The sequence below is a fragment of the Leptinotarsa decemlineata genome, unplaced genomic scaffold (genome assembly GCF_025532065.1).
Source record: "Leptinotarsa decemlineata unplaced genomic scaffold, Ldec_3_MD MMD2_tig00000199_RagTag_RagTag, whole genome shotgun sequence".
Lineage (NCBI taxonomy): Eukaryota > Metazoa > Arthropoda > Insecta > Coleoptera > Chrysomelidae > Leptinotarsa > Leptinotarsa decemlineata.
The window spans coordinates 14,201,341-14,219,766 of record NW_027412544.1 but is presented as its reverse complement, the minus strand read 5'-3'; the positions used below and the strand labels follow the sequence as shown (position 1 = coordinate 14,219,766).

The 18,426-nt window shown below is 35.6% G+C and overlaps 1 protein-coding gene and 1 pseudogene across 3 annotated transcripts in view; both read right to left on the bottom strand.

Moving 5' to 3' along the window:
• The window catches only part of Tusp (WD40 superfamily protein Tusp), a 73,652-nt gene that overhangs the window by 18,923 nt on the left and 36,303 nt on the right, over positions 1 to 18,426 (bottom strand). For all 3 annotated transcript variants that reach the window (XM_074173003.1, XM_074173004.1, XM_074173002.1), the window contains 4 exons: positions 16,991 to 17,215; positions 14,143 to 14,368; positions 2,805 to 3,064; positions 1,286 to 1,664 (listed from right to left, as the gene is read on the bottom strand). In XM_074173003.1, coding sequence (XP_074029104.1) covers positions 1,286 to 1,664; positions 2,805 to 3,064; positions 14,143 to 14,368; positions 16,991 to 17,215 — 1,090 coding nt within the window. The remainder of the gene's footprint in view (positions 1 to 1,285; positions 1,665 to 2,804; positions 3,065 to 14,142; positions 14,369 to 16,990; positions 17,216 to 18,426) is intronic.
• Positions 6,965 to 13,645, bottom strand: LOC141481510 (uncharacterized; annotated as a pseudogene).

The following is an 18,426-nucleotide window of genomic DNA, read 5'->3' as shown; positions in this document are numbered from 1 at the left end:
CCATTTTCAATAATATCAAGAAATGACAGAGAAACTTTTTGCTTCATTTCATGTTTTTCAAAATCTGGTATAACCCATTTTTCAATGCGACGTTCCGTTCATTGAAATCCATCATCAATCAACAATCAATCAACAGAGTTCTCCCATCGATGATGTCGTTCATTGAGATCCTAAATATATATATTCACTGCAATCCAAATAGATTTCCGTCAGGGTTGTCTTTAAAAAGAGAAACGACCGTTCATAATTTCCAAATGTCTCTTGAAAATTTGTAACTACTCAAATGTCTGTTCATAAAATCAACAAGAATTAACTAATAAAAGTACTGTATCGAAAAAGCTATAGATGATATTCAGGAGCAACATAATAAAGGAAAATTAATTTTTTAGAAGTTAGCCATAAAATACATCAATATGGATGTCAAGTTAATAATAAAACACAAAACAGTTATTCGATTTGGATAGCGATTTTGAAAGAAAAAAATTGATTTTGCCAATGACGAAAAAGTGGATATGCTTTTTGTTTATTCGAGATGTTTGAGAAATGCTACCAAATCGCTGGCAATGTATCAGGAATCGTATCCTGAACGATGACTACCTAATCATAGATATTTTCAACGTATCGGATATAATTTACGAAATTATTGATCCTTTGAAAAACCGTCAAAAAGAAAATGTACGGTTACGGAATGTGGTTGCGATAATGAAATCGGCATTTTAGTTAAGATTAGGTGAGTTTCTAGATAATTTGCCACTTAGCATAATAAGAAAATATAAGCATTTCCAACACTACGCAGCTCCACTACATCGCAGGAGAATGTGGAGAGATTTTCTAGATTCAACTATGCCAGGAAGATGAATAGGAAATAATGGTCCTATTGAATTCCACTACGTTCACCGGACTATTGTCTTCTGGATTTTCCATTGTGGGGCATCATTAAAGATGAAGTACTCAGAACAAAATTTAAAAATATAGAGGATTTGAAATATCAGAGAACTGCCACAAGCACACTATTTCTAGAGACGGTAACTTATAAAACGTAACGTGAGGCATTCCGTTATGATGTACATTTTCTACGATTTATTAGTTCTGAGAACACATCTGGTGATCTGAGAACACCTTTATCTTGCATCTATAAAAAGGAAACGTTTGTTCCATTTACCCGTTCTTGCAGAACCTATCGTTTCCGAAATAGCAATAGTGGTATCAGTAAAAAAACGGCCTATATTCATATACAATCCCATCGGCCAGCTAATATTCAAATGAAAAAAATTATGAAACTCACCAGATCGCTTCAACCCATTCTCTGGTAAGAGATGGGAGGAGCCTTTCTGCTTGTTGAGAACAGTTCCTCTAGAAGATACTATAGGCGCTATGGGTGGGCAGTCTTCTATAGGTACTCTTGCTAGTCCTGCTTTGTCTTCCAAGGCGGCCACTTCCTCTTCGTCTTCAGAAAACAAGTTCGGGTTGAAATTGGGATCTGGCAGTACAGGGAAGTCATCGCTCAGTTCTGTCATGACCAGAGTCATTTGACGGGGCTGAAGATGTAGAAGAGAAGTTTTGTACGTCACTTGTCCGAGATTGGCTGGCACTGAAGAGGCTAGGCCATGTATTTTGAACTTTGTGCCCCATATGTTTGATGTGACTTCCACCAAACGAATTTGCTGAAATCAAGTTCAGAGGCATATTCGAGGATCATGACTCAGCAGTATCATGACACGTTTATATATTCAACGAAAATTAAAAAGATAGAAAAAGTATTGGGGATCGTATTACTCCACATAAGGGCGACTACAGACTAGCTACATGAAGATGTGCCTTGAGTGAGCAAGTTGATAAGACAGGACACCAGATTACCTTTGATAAAACTATAATTCTAAATATCACTGCGATGAGGTTGTTTCTCAATCAGACGAATGAGAAACATACTGTTTCCAATCATTCAACTGAAATTCAGTACTTTTTTTGTTATTAGATGAAAATTCTCATATCAAAAATAATTTTCCATCGAATATCACATAATTATGGTGTTTTATCAATTTCAGTAACGAAGCTTCTCATATAATTTTTACATCGAATACAAATATTTTTTCTAATTCAACATTGTTACCATATCCTTCAGTGATGATGATTGGCAACATTGGTTAATTAGCTATCAAAAATTTGTTCTCTTTCTGCTGTCCCTGTTTATGTGAATAATATTGATAATTATGATGGAATTGACCGACACTTGATGAAAAATCCTTGTGTTGAAGTACCTAACACTTTTTTGTGAGAGTTTCACGGAACTCTCTCAGAACTTTCTCAGGCGTGCATAGTCATTCTGTTTAGTGAAACATGTGTTGCGGTTTTGTCAAATATTCAGTCAAAATCTCACAATAGAGTTTTATTTGAATTCATTGTTCCTTTTCTTCTTAATTAGTTTTTTTTTCAGTTTTGAATAAATTTCTTTTTTATCATAAATATGTATGTTACTTGGGAAAATAAAAAGTTATTACTATTATTTTAAGGAACAGAAGTATTATTTTGAAATGATATGTTTCACAAAAATGTCTTTGATCATATCAAAGTCATTAAAGAAATAATAATAAATTTAATAATCTCAAGAAACATCACATGTTTATAGTAGGGACAATTCAACATACATATGGAAAAATTATTTCTTCAAACTTCAGCACCTGCAGGTCAAAAGTTGAGACTTTTAGGACATACATTCACATATATTAGTTTCATTGAAATGAATACCAAAATAAGCTCTTTCAATGATAGCATGTTATTAAAAAATACTCTCTATATCCACCTACCTCAGGTAATGTGTCAACATATGACAAATCTTCATGTTCAGGTTCTTGGTCCGACCTTTGATATGATTGTCTGTCATGATGAGCCTGAGAAGAGCTTGTGTAATGTTTGTGCTTTTTCTTCCTTCTCCTCTGCATGCGAGGTGAACCAGTACAACCATCTTCCCTATCGGTATCGGAACTATCGGTGTTACCACCGCATGCACTGGTTGAGTTAGTTGAAGAAGAGGAGCTCTTAGATTCCACTGCATTCGAATGAAAATCTGCGAATAATTTATTCGACTTTATATAACGCATCATAATTCGTTACCCAATATTCAAAGTGAATTTCAATATATTCATTTGAGAAATGGAATAGTTACCCAATTTAGGGGGTTGTTTCAAGCGATAGCTCTGTAATTATCTCAATCTGTAATTATTTCAATTTTACTGAAAGACTGTATTTTATATGCAAATGAATTTGTAATTAGTTCATTTCAACAATTTCGAAATGAATGAAACTCCATGACTGAATATGAACTTAATTTACAAGTCCACTGATCAGAAGAGCTCTTTTGCTGAATTTACAGACGAACACAATATTGAAATGAAGTTTCATCAAACTCTCAAAATACAGGGTGTAACTTAATGGGTGTAAAATATTCTGGGAGGTGATTCCTCATCGGAAAAAAGATAGGATCTTTCATATAAAGAAACTTCATTGGAGCATCCCTTGTTGGGATACAGCCCCTTAAAGGGGGTACATGAAATGTGTATAACATTTTTTTTCACAAGCACTGAGAAAGTTACAATATTGAAATCAACCTGACGTTTTGTGCGTGCTATCAAATAGACACTCAGCCAGTAATTTATTTGGTTTACCCAATGATTGTGAGGGTGTAGAACGCAACCCCTAAAATTTATTTCCAATGTAACTTTTTGTCTTATCATTTGTTTACCATTTGAAAATTCATTTCCGATAGCCTGTTTCATTCCAAACAAAAAATGTCTCCTGGGTTTTTTTCCCAAAATAAACCAGTTCGCAGCAAAAAATTATTTTACGAACAACTACAGAGATACATCGTCATAAATGCGAACTGGATTTATTGTTATTTTGTAGTTAGTACCTGAATTAAACGAATAAAGGGTAATGAACAAAACTAATTTATTAACAACAAAACACACAACATGTAGAAATCATAGTAAATGTTCAATATGTCTACCTTCAGACATTACGCATGCGTCTAGACGTCGGCGCATTGAGCCACGTTTCCGCTCAAATATTCCTGGAGTCTCTCTAATTACCCTGCACGCATCGATGATGCGGTTTCTTAAGTCCTCTACTTCGCGAACAGGAGTACAATAAACCAAATGCTGTAGATGGCCCCAAATAGAGAAATCGAGAGAATTGAGATCCGGGGATCGAACGGGCCATTTCTGTGGTCCTCCTCGACCTATCCACTGATTTGCATATGTTTCAGTTGAATGCTGACGTGCTACTTGACTAAAAGGGGCGGGAGCCGCATCATGCATAAAAAACATATCCCTTCTGACGCCCAAAGGAACTTTCTCCAGCAGTACTGGATGCACTTCTCTTAAAAATTGAACGTATGCCTCACCATTTAATCGAGGAGGTAGAAAATGAGGCCTAATTAAATCATCCCCAATAACTCCGAGCCACACGTTAAGAGAAAACTGTTCGTGATGGTTAGTTTCTTTTATTTCATTCATTTTTGTTTTATTAGTTTTGTTTATTACCCTTCAATCGTTCAATGCAAATACTAACTACAAAATGACAATAAATCCAGTTCGCATTTATGACGATGTATCTCTGTAGTTGTTTGTAAAATAATTTTTTGCTGCGAACTGGTTCATTTTGGGTGAATAATCCAAGAGACATTTTTTGTTAAGAATGAAACAGGCTATCGAAAATGAATTTTTAAATGGTAAACAAATAATGAGACGGAAAGTTACATTGGAAATTAATTTTAGGGGTTGAGTTTTCCACCCCTCACAACTATGGGGTAAACCAAATAAATTTCTGGCTAAGTGTCTTTTTGGTAGTACAAAACATCAGGTTAATTTCAATATTGTAACTTCCTTAGTGCTTGTGAAAAAATTGTTATAAAAATTTCAATTATCCCCTTTAAAGGGCTGTATCTTAACAAGGGATGCTCCAATGAAATTTCTTTATATGAAAGATCTTATCTTTTTTTCGATGAGGAATCACCTCCTTGAATGTTTTACACTTATTTAGTTACACCCTGTATACTGTTTAAAAATTTTGTATTTACCGTTTCATCATTTGAAAGATATCCCTGTTCTCAAGTATTCTCAAATGACTACACTTGTCTTGAGAACGTTTTTTTTGGCAAATGAAGAGTACAGTCACCATCCTAGTTCAAGCAATTTTCTGAATATTTAAGATGTAGTAAACGAACGTCATTTTTTATGGAGGAAAATCAGTTTCTTTCAACCTTCTCTGGGTGTTTTCAACTTCCACAATATGAAAAATGCAATGGAGAACTTACTTCTATACACATATAAAAAGGTCAAACTTTTCAGTTTACACCGATAAGTTATTGCGATAATTTCAAAGTATTTTTCACGAAGGCAAAATGTTCTAGTCATCAGTAACTTTTCGTATTTGATTATTTTGCCTATCACAACTTCTTCGATAGATATCAAAGGAGTTTTGAAACGTCTGCCCTTTTTACACGTGTATAAAGGTTTCCATTAAAATTTTTATAATTATCAGATTGTGTGAGTTGAAAATACCCAACGAATGTTGATTTGAAATGTATTATTATATCTTTCTTCTTTCTTGGGAAAACATGTTACAATAATAATGAATTATCTTGTTATCCTCGTGAAAAAATAATATTTCTTTTTATGTTTTGCCCATAAGTAACGATCGATATGTATGTAGATTCAACTCACCAATTTCGTAGTTTCACAAAAAAAAATTAACATGATACTGACTTACCGAAACAGGATTTTATAAATTATGAATTAGTAACGACATTGGTTTTAGCCAAGATCAGATGATCTTCAGTAGGTATCGTGAAAGCTAGATTTCAAGCTAGAGGTGATAACAAATATCAAGGTGATACCAGTGTGAAATTTTAAATTTATTTATTCACAGTAGTGAAAAAACACTGCATTCGTCCAGCTACAACCAGCATACTGAAGGTGCTGTTTGTTCAATTTCAAGGGAATTTCACTTATCATCGAGCGGTAACAGAAACATGTCTACCTACCACTAGCAGTTCTGACGAAGAAGTCGTCATTATAGTAGCCGCATTATCGCGGACACAAATAGTCACAAGAAAGAATGTTGTGGGTCCATCCCATCAATCAAAAGGAGGCAAATCTAGAGGAGTTTCATAATCTTTCCAACAACCTGAAAGTAGAAGAGGAGAATTTTTTTCAGTATTTCCGAATGACTCCAGGCAAATTTTCAGAACTTCTGAATATTCCAGAGCATGCCTTAACAAGCAACTTCCCAGGTACGTTTAGACAAGTTGATGCTGGCAAGCGCTGGCCGGCGACGCGCTCACTTGGCCAGTCCGTCACAAATCGTACCGTTATTTGCCGGAGAGGATCGGAGAGCTGGAATCCTTTCCGGCGGCGGACGCTCTTGACTGTGCCGTGCCCGGCTGGTGGGCGGTTGTCCATTCATTTTCCGTGCCGTCCTGTACTGTGCCGGACAAGTGGGCGACAACCTTAACTAGTATCGAATGAAATTGCTTCTTTCATTAGCAAATAGCAGACTGTTACTGTTATTGGAAAGTAGCAGTTGATAAGTAACGGGTTAGCTAATAGCAATCCATCCCTATAGACAATATTTTTTTCCAGATTGTGGATGGTGTCAATCTCTATTAATATCCATTGAAGAATGAAAATAACTTTTTCAAATTTTCGAATCATTATATCTATGGATGATTCTTATTTATGTATTTCCAGTAGGTAATATTTCTTTCTAACGCATCTTTCGATAAATTCTAAATGAAAAACTACTTTTTTGATAGTAAATCAAGCAAATCATTTTTAAAAGGACTTTATCGAGATGAGACTGACGTAATTCTATCTTGATGCTTTTAGATTGTTTCAAAAGTTTTTTCTATTTAAATATCATGTGTTTTTATAGCTCCATATCTCAATAACTATATATTCTATTGTTGTTATAAATGCTCAATAATGTTACATTCGTCATTTTCATTTATTGCGTCAGCATTGGCTACGAGTTTTTCCTTCAGTTCCATCTGTTTCTCGACTATTTCGTTCTTCATGTTGTCGATTTTCTCTTCGTTTTTTGTTCTGTTGCGTTTTTTGTCAGACCACCAGTGTTTTTCTTTATCCGGACTTTTGTCTGTCTTGATCACAATCTCATCATCGTCTTACTGGGCTAGTTTTTCGTACTTGTGCCCTTTTTGTCTCAAGATTGGAAATTCCAATTGGGAGATTATTTTCTGGGCACACCTTATGCGTGTTGAAGCTGGTGGAGCGGTATGAAGAGAACTTTGCTTAGGTAACTCAAATTTTCATTTTCATGGCATGCTGTTGATATGTTTTTATAGCCCGTGTAGCTGGATGTCGAGGATAGGCTCCTGAACAGTGGCCACTACAACAAGGTGGACCTTTAACAATATCTAAAGAACATGATGAGGAATGAATCGAAAGTTCTCCGCTACTAACACTGTAGAAACTGTCCGACTGGAGAACTGAAGATGTTGCAGAATCCATGGAGTATCCACTTGACGAATTCAGTATATCACCTGACTTCAGTTGAATTACTTTTGATCTGCAAATGACACATCTCAAGGGTAAGAGTGTCTGTACAACTGCATTTTTGATGGTTTTGACGAAACATTTTCAGCAAACTACTTGAAGTCCACATGGAATCGTCAACATATTGGCTTTGGCATTGATGCAAATCACGCACTCTTCTTCTGGGCATGTTGCTAATTCGTCGCTTTTATTTTAAACTACCCTGTACCCAATACCGGCTCACGATTTCACTACACCGATTTTTGTTAAATTTCGCACTGCGCGCTTAGACAAAATAACTTCCCTATTTAGGCCACTTTCTTCAGTTCCGAAGGCTGAGGACTGAGACCCTCGCCTTGACGAGATCCGGTGACCGACTTTTTCTGTGTCTCGCAAGAAACTCCCAAGCCCTCGCGTCAATAACGCTAGCCACAAAAACCTCATCTCAGCGTTTTTTTAACTTTCCATAGCGTATGATCTTCGGTAGAACGACGCTCAAAGGTTCGACAGTCATAAAGTAGTTCAACGCTTTTTCAACTGGAAAAATATCGACACCGAAGAAACGGGTGATCGACCTCGATCTCTATGATTGAAATAATATTTTACTGATAAAGAAAATAACTTTCGTCTAATTTCTACTAGTTTTTTTATTTGTTACGACTGGTTTCAGTTTGTTTAACCATTCTCAAGTAAACTGGAGTTTACTTGAAAAAGAATTTCTACAGAAGAAAAAGGTCGTCAATCAAACGAGATATTCTGATCGATAAAGGATTTTGTACTCTAGACATTGATGCTGCTAATTTTTCTCTAAATTTCAACTCATTATTAAGCGATGTTGAGTGATTTTTGGCCAATTCCTCCTACGAATTTCAATTGATCCAAAGCGCTGCAGAACCAGGCATTTGGCAATGATAGTGTCAATCAACGCACTGTTTGACGTTGATTTGCGATATTTTGATCCGAGAATTTCAGCTTCGAAAATAAATCTTGATGTGGTCGACCTACAGTAATCCAGGACGAGAATTTGAGGACCCTGGTTAAGGCTGACCCGTCACAAACGGTGCGTGGGATGGTGGAATAACTAGGCGACAGCTCCCATAAGATTTTTGATGGTTTGAAACGTATTATAAAAGTGGAGGAGCCCGAAAAGTAGGTGTTCCACGATTTGAACGATCGACAGAAATTGTTACGTTTCGAGATGTTCTTTGCTTTTGCGCAACCAAAACGATACTTTTTCGGAACGGATCGTCACGTGTGATGAAAAATAGATCCTCTACGACAATAGTAGACATTCAAGACAGTGTTTGAACACCGATTAGCCACCCAGGCACTTCCCAAATGCGAAAACCGACCAAAAAAAGACCATGATTATTGTGTGGCGATCAACGGCTGCAACCGGACCAAACCGTCACAGCAGAGTTTTATTGTTAGAAAATCGACTAAATGTACTGAAAATTGCGTTAGCAGCAGTCAACAGTGGTCAAGGGATGAGTTCCGATCCTGCTCCACGACAACGCCCGTTCGCTTGTTTCAAAACTCAACGTCCTGAAAAAAAAACGAATTGAGCGTCGAAGTTCTGCCGTATCCACTATTCTCCACAGACACATCGCCGATCGAATACCATCTTTTCAAACACTTCGGTAAATTTCTCACCGGTAGAACCTCAGCCAATTAAGGCCAATGACGGCCCTAGTCGACTTCATCGAATCTCGAGCAAACAATGTTTATGCTGGCGAAATTAATCGGCTTCTATTACGTTGACAAAAGTGCAATGATTCAAATCGCACCTATAGGCCAAAATGTACTATGACGATGTAATAATAAATATTCGATAAAAGGTTTCATGTAAACATGGCCATCATCAACTTTTTTTTCCAATACGGACCTGTCTTTTTTATTACAGATAATGATAGGGCAATAAATTCACAATCCAAGAGTATATCACATTTGATATTTTTATAGCGTTTCATTTGAAATAACTACCATCATCAGTGACAACAATTTCAAATTACGGTACCATCGTTACTTCTTTTGTAAATTGTTTGGATTTCTTCAAAATATAATTCAGACAACCCAATGAATTCGACAGGTAGGTACCCTAAACAATGAAAATTCGTACTGTTTCGTTTTGTAAATTTTTGTATAACCGTAATCCTTCTTTCAAGGCTTATTTCTCCCTAATCAATTATAATTCGTAATATTTTTATAATTCTCAATCCTGGAAGTAACGAAAATATCAGTTTTTGGTCAAAATTCATTTACCATCTTAAACGCGTATAGGCTTTGTTTGGTTTCTATGACAGGAAAAGTTAATGTGTTGTTGATATCTGTTGGGAAGTGTCAGACGTTCATGAACATATCAAAGATGTATTCAAATGATGCAATGACTTATATGCTATTCAGTTATGCAAAATCAAATAGAAATCCTCTTTTGACAAGGAATATGTATGTTGAGCTGTACCCGAATCGTCGTATTCCGAACATCCAAATGTTTAGACGAGTAGAAAAAAATATGAGGAACTATGGTGCATTTGACAGAAAGAAAACAAGAAAATGTGTGGTTACTGAAAGTGTGAGGAATCAAATAAATATTAAGTAAGCAAATATCACCACATAAAAATCTACACAGTGAAAACTTCTTTTCTTTTAATTCAGGATTGGCCAGTTATAAAAGTTATGCTTATCAAGATTGTTCTTTACTAGAAATTGACCACGAAATGGGGATTTCTGCAAAATCCACCAGAATTATTTTGAAAAAGAACTAAAATAAATGCTACAGGATACGCAAAGTTCGTCACCTCAATGGAAGGGATTACGGAAGGAAAGTACGATTTGTGAAGTGGTTAAGATGAAGAAATATAGAAGTTGTAAATATTTGTAAAAAAAAATATGGACGGAGGAATCAAAATGCACCAGCAATGGTTGGTTCAACAGAAATATCCATTATAGGTGGAATAATACAAATAATACAAGGTTCGGAATAAATGTTTGGTTGAGAATTGTGGGAAAAAATATCCTCTTACGATGATCACTTGAATATAGAAATGTATCTCCATTTTCTATTCAATGAATTCGATGGCTACTTAGATGAATTGCTACTGAATATCCGCCATGAAATACAATATTTTCAACCTAACGGCGCTCCTCCCCATAATGCAGTGATAACAAGGAAACATTCAGATGCAACATTCCCAAGAAAATGGATTGGAAACAATCGACCAATTAACTGGCCAGCTCGATCCCCAGATCTTACTCCTTTGGATTTTTTGTCTGGGGATACATGAAGGATGCATTTTTTCAACGCCGAGTACAGATATCGACCATCTCAAACAAAAAAATGAGATGCATGTATTGTTATTACTCCTATTATGCTAGACAATTGTCACAGAAATTGTGCATTCAACAAAGAGGTTGTGAGTTCGAGCATCCAATGTAGATTGCCGTGTAGCTTTGATTTTTCGTTTTTGTTTAATTTTTCCCAAAAGTTCATGATAGAATAAATTGTTTTTATGTTTGATTGTTGTCACTGATGATGGTGGTTATTTCAAATGAAACGCTATAAAAATATCAAATGTGATATACCCCTGGATTTTGAGTTTATCGCTTTATCAATATCTGTAATGATAAAGACAGGTCCGTATTTTAAAAAAAGTTGATGGTGACCATATTGACGTGAAACGTTTTATCGAAAATTTATTATAACATCGTCATAGTACACTTTGAATACAATAATAATATCCTTTTCAATATTTTAATATTCCCCGAAATGACAAATCCATTCGAAAAAAACAAAAAACAGCATTTTTTATTTTTTCCGTATAACTCGAAAAAGGCGAGAGTCCCCGTGAAATTTCTTCGACCCATGTATTGTTGACGATGACAGTTACCTTTTTCCCAGGTATTCGTCTTCGTATCTGTTACGATTTAGAACAAAGGTTCTCAAACTCATTTTTGTCTACCGCCGACTTCAAGAATTAATTATTTTCTAGCGCCCCCATTTTTTTTTACTCTGCTACATCTTAAGAATCACAATCGCAGTCAATATTTTAATAATTAAATTATGTGTGCCATGTGAAAATAAGACTTTCTGATGAGAGTAATGTAAAACACCATTTTGTAATATTAGGAAAACTTTTATTCCTGTTATTAAAACAAACATTTCAATTTGAATTTTAAAACTAATCTAATGTGCAGGATGAATTTGATGATTTTTAACAAGTTTGTTAATATCAGGCTCGAATTTACCTACTCAAAAAGTCACAGCGTTCCGTTATCTGCAACCGATTTCTCTTTTTAGTTAACAACGTTGCCACAGCACTAAATCCACGTTCGTGTGAACGTGGATTCAGTGCTGTGATACGATGATGGGAATGCTATCAAAAATCGTTGAACGATGGGCCACAATCCAGGGTACAATTGCGGGATTGGCTTTTCTAGCCAAAATTCTTGGTATCTATTTCTTAATTTCATTTTCATTTCCTCGTTCGTTATCAGTTCTAGCAGTTCTTCTTCCAGCTGGGGTGATCCTGCTGTGTTGACATTTGAAAAAGGATCCAACACACAGTCCGGTATTTCCAATTTTAAAATGTCCTGGAATCGTTCTGCGATATCACTATGGAGGTTCTCCAAATGTTGGCAGTAAACAAGCAAGCCATCGTTGTTGAAGCATACTGCTGAAAAATTACGGAAATTGCGAATTATTCTTGTATAAAGAGCAATTTGGCTACAACAGCAGCCATGACATTTTTTTGTTTTAATCAAATTCAAAACGTCACCTTGAAGTTGGAGATTGACATCATTAAATGATTTATACAGGTCTGTCAAGTACGCAATTTCATTCTTTTAAGTGATGAGGTTGTCGAGCAATTCTTTGTCTCTGTTTTCCAAGAACTATATTACAGAGTCAAATAGATTGTAAAATCGAGTCAAACAATTACCTCTTGATGACCAACGCACTTCTGTGTGAAATAGCAATCGGTTGAAATCTTCATCATCAGCAACACAAAGCTGATTAAATAATCTATCATTCAAAGAGCTGTTTCGGATTTTATTGACTACTTTGATGATATATTGCAGTGATTGAGAGAGGCGCTTACTTAAATTTTTCGCAAATGTTGCCTGTGAATGACGCAATGTACAGCGAGCACATCTGGAATTTTATTTTTCAAGTAGGTACGCTATAAAGCCTTTGTGACTTCCTGTCGTAGCCGGAGCGCCATTAGTAGCAGCTGATATAATATTCTTCAGTTGAATTTCTTTCTCATCACAAAATTTTTCCAGTGCATTATATATGGTTTCTCCTTTTGTATCCGTCTCTAAATTTCTGGCAAATAGTAGGTAGTTCGTGATATATTTTCTCATTTTCAATAAACCTCACGTATGACAACAACAATGCTTCATTGGTTGGTAAAGTGGACTCATCTAACTGAATTGAGAATTTAGAAGTCTTCAGATGAATGCACAATGATTCTTCAATTTTTTCAGCCATCTCATCAATTCGTCTTTGCACGAAACTATTTCTCAAAGGAATTTTTGGGATAATATCTGCCACTGGTTTATGGAGCACAGTAGTGATTACTTGTTTTATTGCCGGTTTTACACAGTTGGCTGAGCTGAGTGTTTCTTTTCCAGTTCTGGAAAATAAGTCATACTTTTGTCATTTCTATCTGAATGCATTTTATTCAAATGATCTTGTAGCCTTGAGGGTTTCATCGCTTCATTCGGAAATGATTTTTGACAAAGAAGGCGCATAGGCGAAGATGGATTTTTGAGATTTTCAATAAATACATATTTTGTATATTCCGCGCTATACTGCTATTTCTTCTTTTTTGCTTCCGACATAATTTTGTCTTAAAAAATGCCAAAGTAAAGAATCGAGTATTGAAAACTTGCTAATGACACCACTCACAGTATTCATCACCGCACGTACAGCACTTTACTCAGCTAGTCGCTAACTCAATTCACTTGTTTTCATAATATTGTCGAATTGCATTACTGACTGGATGACGCGCTTTTATATGAGGCAGCGGGCAGGCCAAGTACTTTCGAGAATGGAGACTAGAAACTTCTCGCTTCGTATAAAAGCTTACCCACATCTATTGTACAGTTTGACAACTATCGGACAGGAGGTAGTTACTGTCTAGTCCCCTAGATGGCGTTACACGAGGAAACGCGCGTTAAGCGTAAAAAAGCGGCAAAGTTTGTGTTGAAAGCAAAAACACATTTTCAAATTAGCCACCGCCCCCCTTAACCGCTTCAACGCCCCCCAATCTTCTCTGTGCACTTTACGGCCCCCTTATAGGCCTCCACCGCCCACAAGGGGGCGTTATCGCCCACTTTGAGAAAGACTAGTTTAGAATATAACAATGTTACCACATGATAAATGAAACGGCCTGTATGTAGAATAAATTTTAAGAAGTATTCACCGAGGTAGTACAGTTCAAGTAGACTAATAAAAATGGACAAAACTTTCGAAACAAATTAATTATATGTGGAAATTATGATCAAAACGCTTATGCGAAAAACGTGACTCTGACTCCGCCTCTTTTGCTTAAATTGTAAAGATATTTTATATCACATTTCATGATCTTACCCTCTTGTGGATCGAATATAACAAATTCGGGCCTTATTTTGCTAGTCCGTTTTCCTTTGAGTAATGGAACCAAACCGCCAAGATATTCCAGGTAGAGAGTGTAGCAGGTTCCAGCAGACAAATTAGTCTCATCATCATGTCGAATCATGGTGCAATGTAAACGGACTGACCCGACTGGTGGTCTCGAAACAAATTCTCTCAAAGCGCTCGGTTCGGGAACACAACACTAAAAAATCAAAAATCGGTGTAATTTTGTGTGGTATATTGGGTGTCAACGAATCTATATTAGACAAGTTATAACTTCTAGACTATTAGGTGTATGAAAATGAGATTTGGTATAGGTAAATGGTATGAGGTAGAACTGGAGCCATTTCCGGTTTTTCCGGTTTTACCGGAAATGGCTCCAGTTCTGAATTTCTAAATGGAACAACCTTTATTTTTTTTGGATTTCTGAGAAAATTCTAGATCAGAATGAGTGATTTTTGACATTTGAAATGGCTCCAGTTCTGAATTTCTAAATGGAACAACCTTTATTTTTTTTGGATTTCTGAGAAAATTCTGGATCAGAATGAGTGAATTTTGACATTTTTCACACCTACTCTGTTTTTTTAGAATCACTCTTGAAATTGCATCTTGGTAGCCATGATCGAACGTAAACTAATCTGAGAACCTCAGATGATATCAGAAAATCACAATCGCGAAGTTTTAGTGACCAGTATGTTGGATATGACAAAAGTAAACAAATTATTATCGGGTATTTTCCTCAGTAATATTTACTTTATGTTCCCATTTGTAATCCAATCGCAAATAAATTAGTATCGCTAGATTTGTCAAAAAATTCGTTTTTCGGAAAGTGCTTGTCAAATAATTATCGCCATTTGAAAAATATTAGTTAGTAATGAATGTAATTAATGTAATTTAACCAATTGTCTTATTCATATTCAACATACTAGTCACTGAAACTCCGCGATTGTAATTTTCTGATATGACCTGAGGTCCTTAGAATAGTTTATACGTCCGATCATGGCTACCTAGATGCAATTTCAAAAGTGACTCTGAAAAATTAAGTGGGCGTAAAAACTTTCGGAAATGTCACATTCTGATCCAGAATTGTTCCAGAAATCCAAAAATGTTACAATATACAGGGTGTTGCATTTAAAAATTCAGAACCGGAGCTATTTCTGGTCAAACCGGAAGGGACCCAAAAGAGAAAAATATGTGAAAACTCTCCTCTTCACATCTCATTTTGACAAACACAGTGTTCAACTCACTTGAAAATGGTCTAATAAACCGCAACCGGTCGTAACAAATAAACTTAGTAGGAATTAGACAAAAGTTATTTTCTTTATTCTGTATTCAATATGAATTTCTACAAAATGAATAGGTCATCAATCGAAAAAGGATAATAATTATTAAAGACAATCCTACAGTGACTCGTGATTCATGAAAAAAATTGGGGTAAACAAAGTTGGCCTCAATGAATGTCATTTCATTTCATCTTTTTGCTTCATCATAACTATGTTAAGGTTAACTTTTTCCAGGTGTAAGAGAAGGAAGTGTTAGTGACGGATCACTTGTTGTTCATGTATTGAATAATGAAGAGAAGAATGAAAGTAAGAAATAATGAAAATGGTATCTTGCAGGCATGTTGTGATTATTCTTGTAGTTGCTTCTCATGACAAACATTTTTCTACATTCAGAACAATGTAACAAAATTTGTTTGAAGGTGGTTGACAATGTTTCGTGGTGCATTTCATTAGTTCGGACTTCCATTCTCTAACATAATATAAATTGATTTGAAATCCCTGAAAGAATCTGTAAAGAATTAAAAAGAAGATCAGCTGAAAAATAACAATGATATAACCAAAAAAACTGAAATTACAATGAAATGAAATACAAGCAACAGCCAAAAAATAAAAATAAAATGAAAATTGAATATTGAAAGATTCCAAACCAAGGTACTTCACGACTTTTCGATTGTTAGTATCCACAATCGTCTTGACAGATTCTTTCAGGAATTTCTAATCAATTTATATCATACTAGACAATGGAAGTCCGAACTAATGAAATGTTACAAAAGTTGAATTCGGAGAATTTCAAGCCTCTAAATTCATATTTTTCTTTCTTTAAGGACTTTGTTTTCCAAAATCGAAATTATAAACTGCAAGCCATGTTTAATTTTTTGTAGGTTATATGATACCTCTTGAAAATGTATAGCTTTCATAGAGCAGAAGTAGAAAATTATTCTCAACTTTATGTCGTACACAACTGATTGAGAGAATAAAATGTAGACATAAAATGAAAATCATTTTATGACCTATCTTTGCGGCTTTCGTGGGTCATTCATTTTGTCATGCCGTATAAATTCGTAGATATATAGAAAACTAAACGTATGATCAACCCCCTACTTTGGAAATATGATTCATAATCATGTATTCTCGCGGGGTTGATTCACGTCTGCTGCCTCATAAACCAACTGATTTGTACAGCATGACCGAATGGACAACAGTTCAGAACTGTATTAATTATTCACCTCCGCATATACAGGTAACTATTCCAAAAGTGAAAATGTAACCCAATTTCCTCTTCCAATTTTTCTGTACGACGTTTGGTCGTCTGTTATGATCACTAAGTATATTCATGAAAGCCGTGTAAGAACTTCTGTTGATTATTTTTCTACTTGGGTTATTGTTTGACTTTTTCAAATTTAACATGCACCTACAACTGGAGGCATAAAACTGAAATTCTGTATGAGCTTACGGTCTGTTAGTCCAGTTGTGAACATTTAAGTGAGAAATAAATAGACCTTATGATAATATCGCAAAACAAATACTCTTTATATACTCACTCTGATGGTTTGAGCAAAGAGGTTTCCTATAATATTTCCCAGCCGAACTGGTAGAGGTAGAAGACACAATTGATTTTCGTTTGGTATCAAATCATGTATCCTCAATCTACACAAAAGTTGAAGAGACGCTATCCTTTTTGAAATCCAGGCTATGTGAATTTGGGTTCCTGTGGCCAAAAATAGTCTCTTGTCGTTGTGCCCCCATGTGATCGTTGTCACCCTAGCCTTAGGACAAGTGTACTAATGAATATACATACAAGTATGAATAAAAAGTATATTTCTAAATCAAAAGTGTTTCAAATTTCATATAAAATATTCTATAGAGGAATAAATTTCACTTTTATGAGAAAATTGATATTGTTTTACCTTCTGGTTTTAATCAATTTTTCAATAACCAACTGTCAATAACGATGTCTAACAGGCCTCTCAGGTCACTGTCATTGAATCATCATATAAAGCGACTCCGACTGTCGAAAGACAGTGTGTATCGCTTTTGTTTGGAAAATAATGAAAAAGCAGAGCACTTACTTTGTACCTGCCCCTCTGGGGACCGAATCAAGTGTTTTGAGTTTGGCAGAGCCATACCCGTACTATCTGACCTGAAAGACCACTCACCATACGAACTAATCGGCTTCGTTAAAAAGCTGGGTTTATTTGGTCGAGTGTGAATAGGTGTGAGCCACAATAAACCCTTGGGGTTGCGGTGGAGAGTCGAATAGACCCACTCACTTTTGACCTAACCTAACAAGATTTTAATTTTATCGTTAAATTGTTTATATCGATGTCAAGGCAGCAGAAGTCCGTCCTAAAAATATATCATCTAGTGAGATCAGCAACTATATCTGTTACTGAATTAACTCGTATGTACCGTCTTCTCAAAGGAAAAACTACACTCTATAGAATATTTTCCTCTTCTTCCGACCATCTGAGTCAAAACTTGAAGTTTGACGCCTAAGTTTCAATATTGGAGTTAATGGTCAGCATTTTGATTCCTTCATCTAGAATCTCTCAGTATGATAGATAGATATTTCAAATCGATAGTTAAGGTTACAGTTTTGGTACTGGATACAAGCTTGAGAGCTATCATGAATGTCCTAATATCCCACCCATTACAACGACCAAACAAGTGAATCACTGACAACTGCATGAGTCAAGTTGCTCACAATGAGAAAAATCTATAACTTGGCATAAAAAACAGATCAGAAACACAAGCACTTGACGCATATCTTGCCTAAAGCGTATGAATCTCGGATCATTTACAACTTATCACACTGCCAAAATATATTCGTAGATGTGAACCAATGATTTGAAGTGAGATTTTAGGTGAAATAAAAGAAATGCATAATTTTCATCGACTTGATTTATTGGGCGGCGACACCACTTTCATAAACGGTCTTCTATCATCCTCAAAGTCGATGGTGGTCAGATGAAAATCC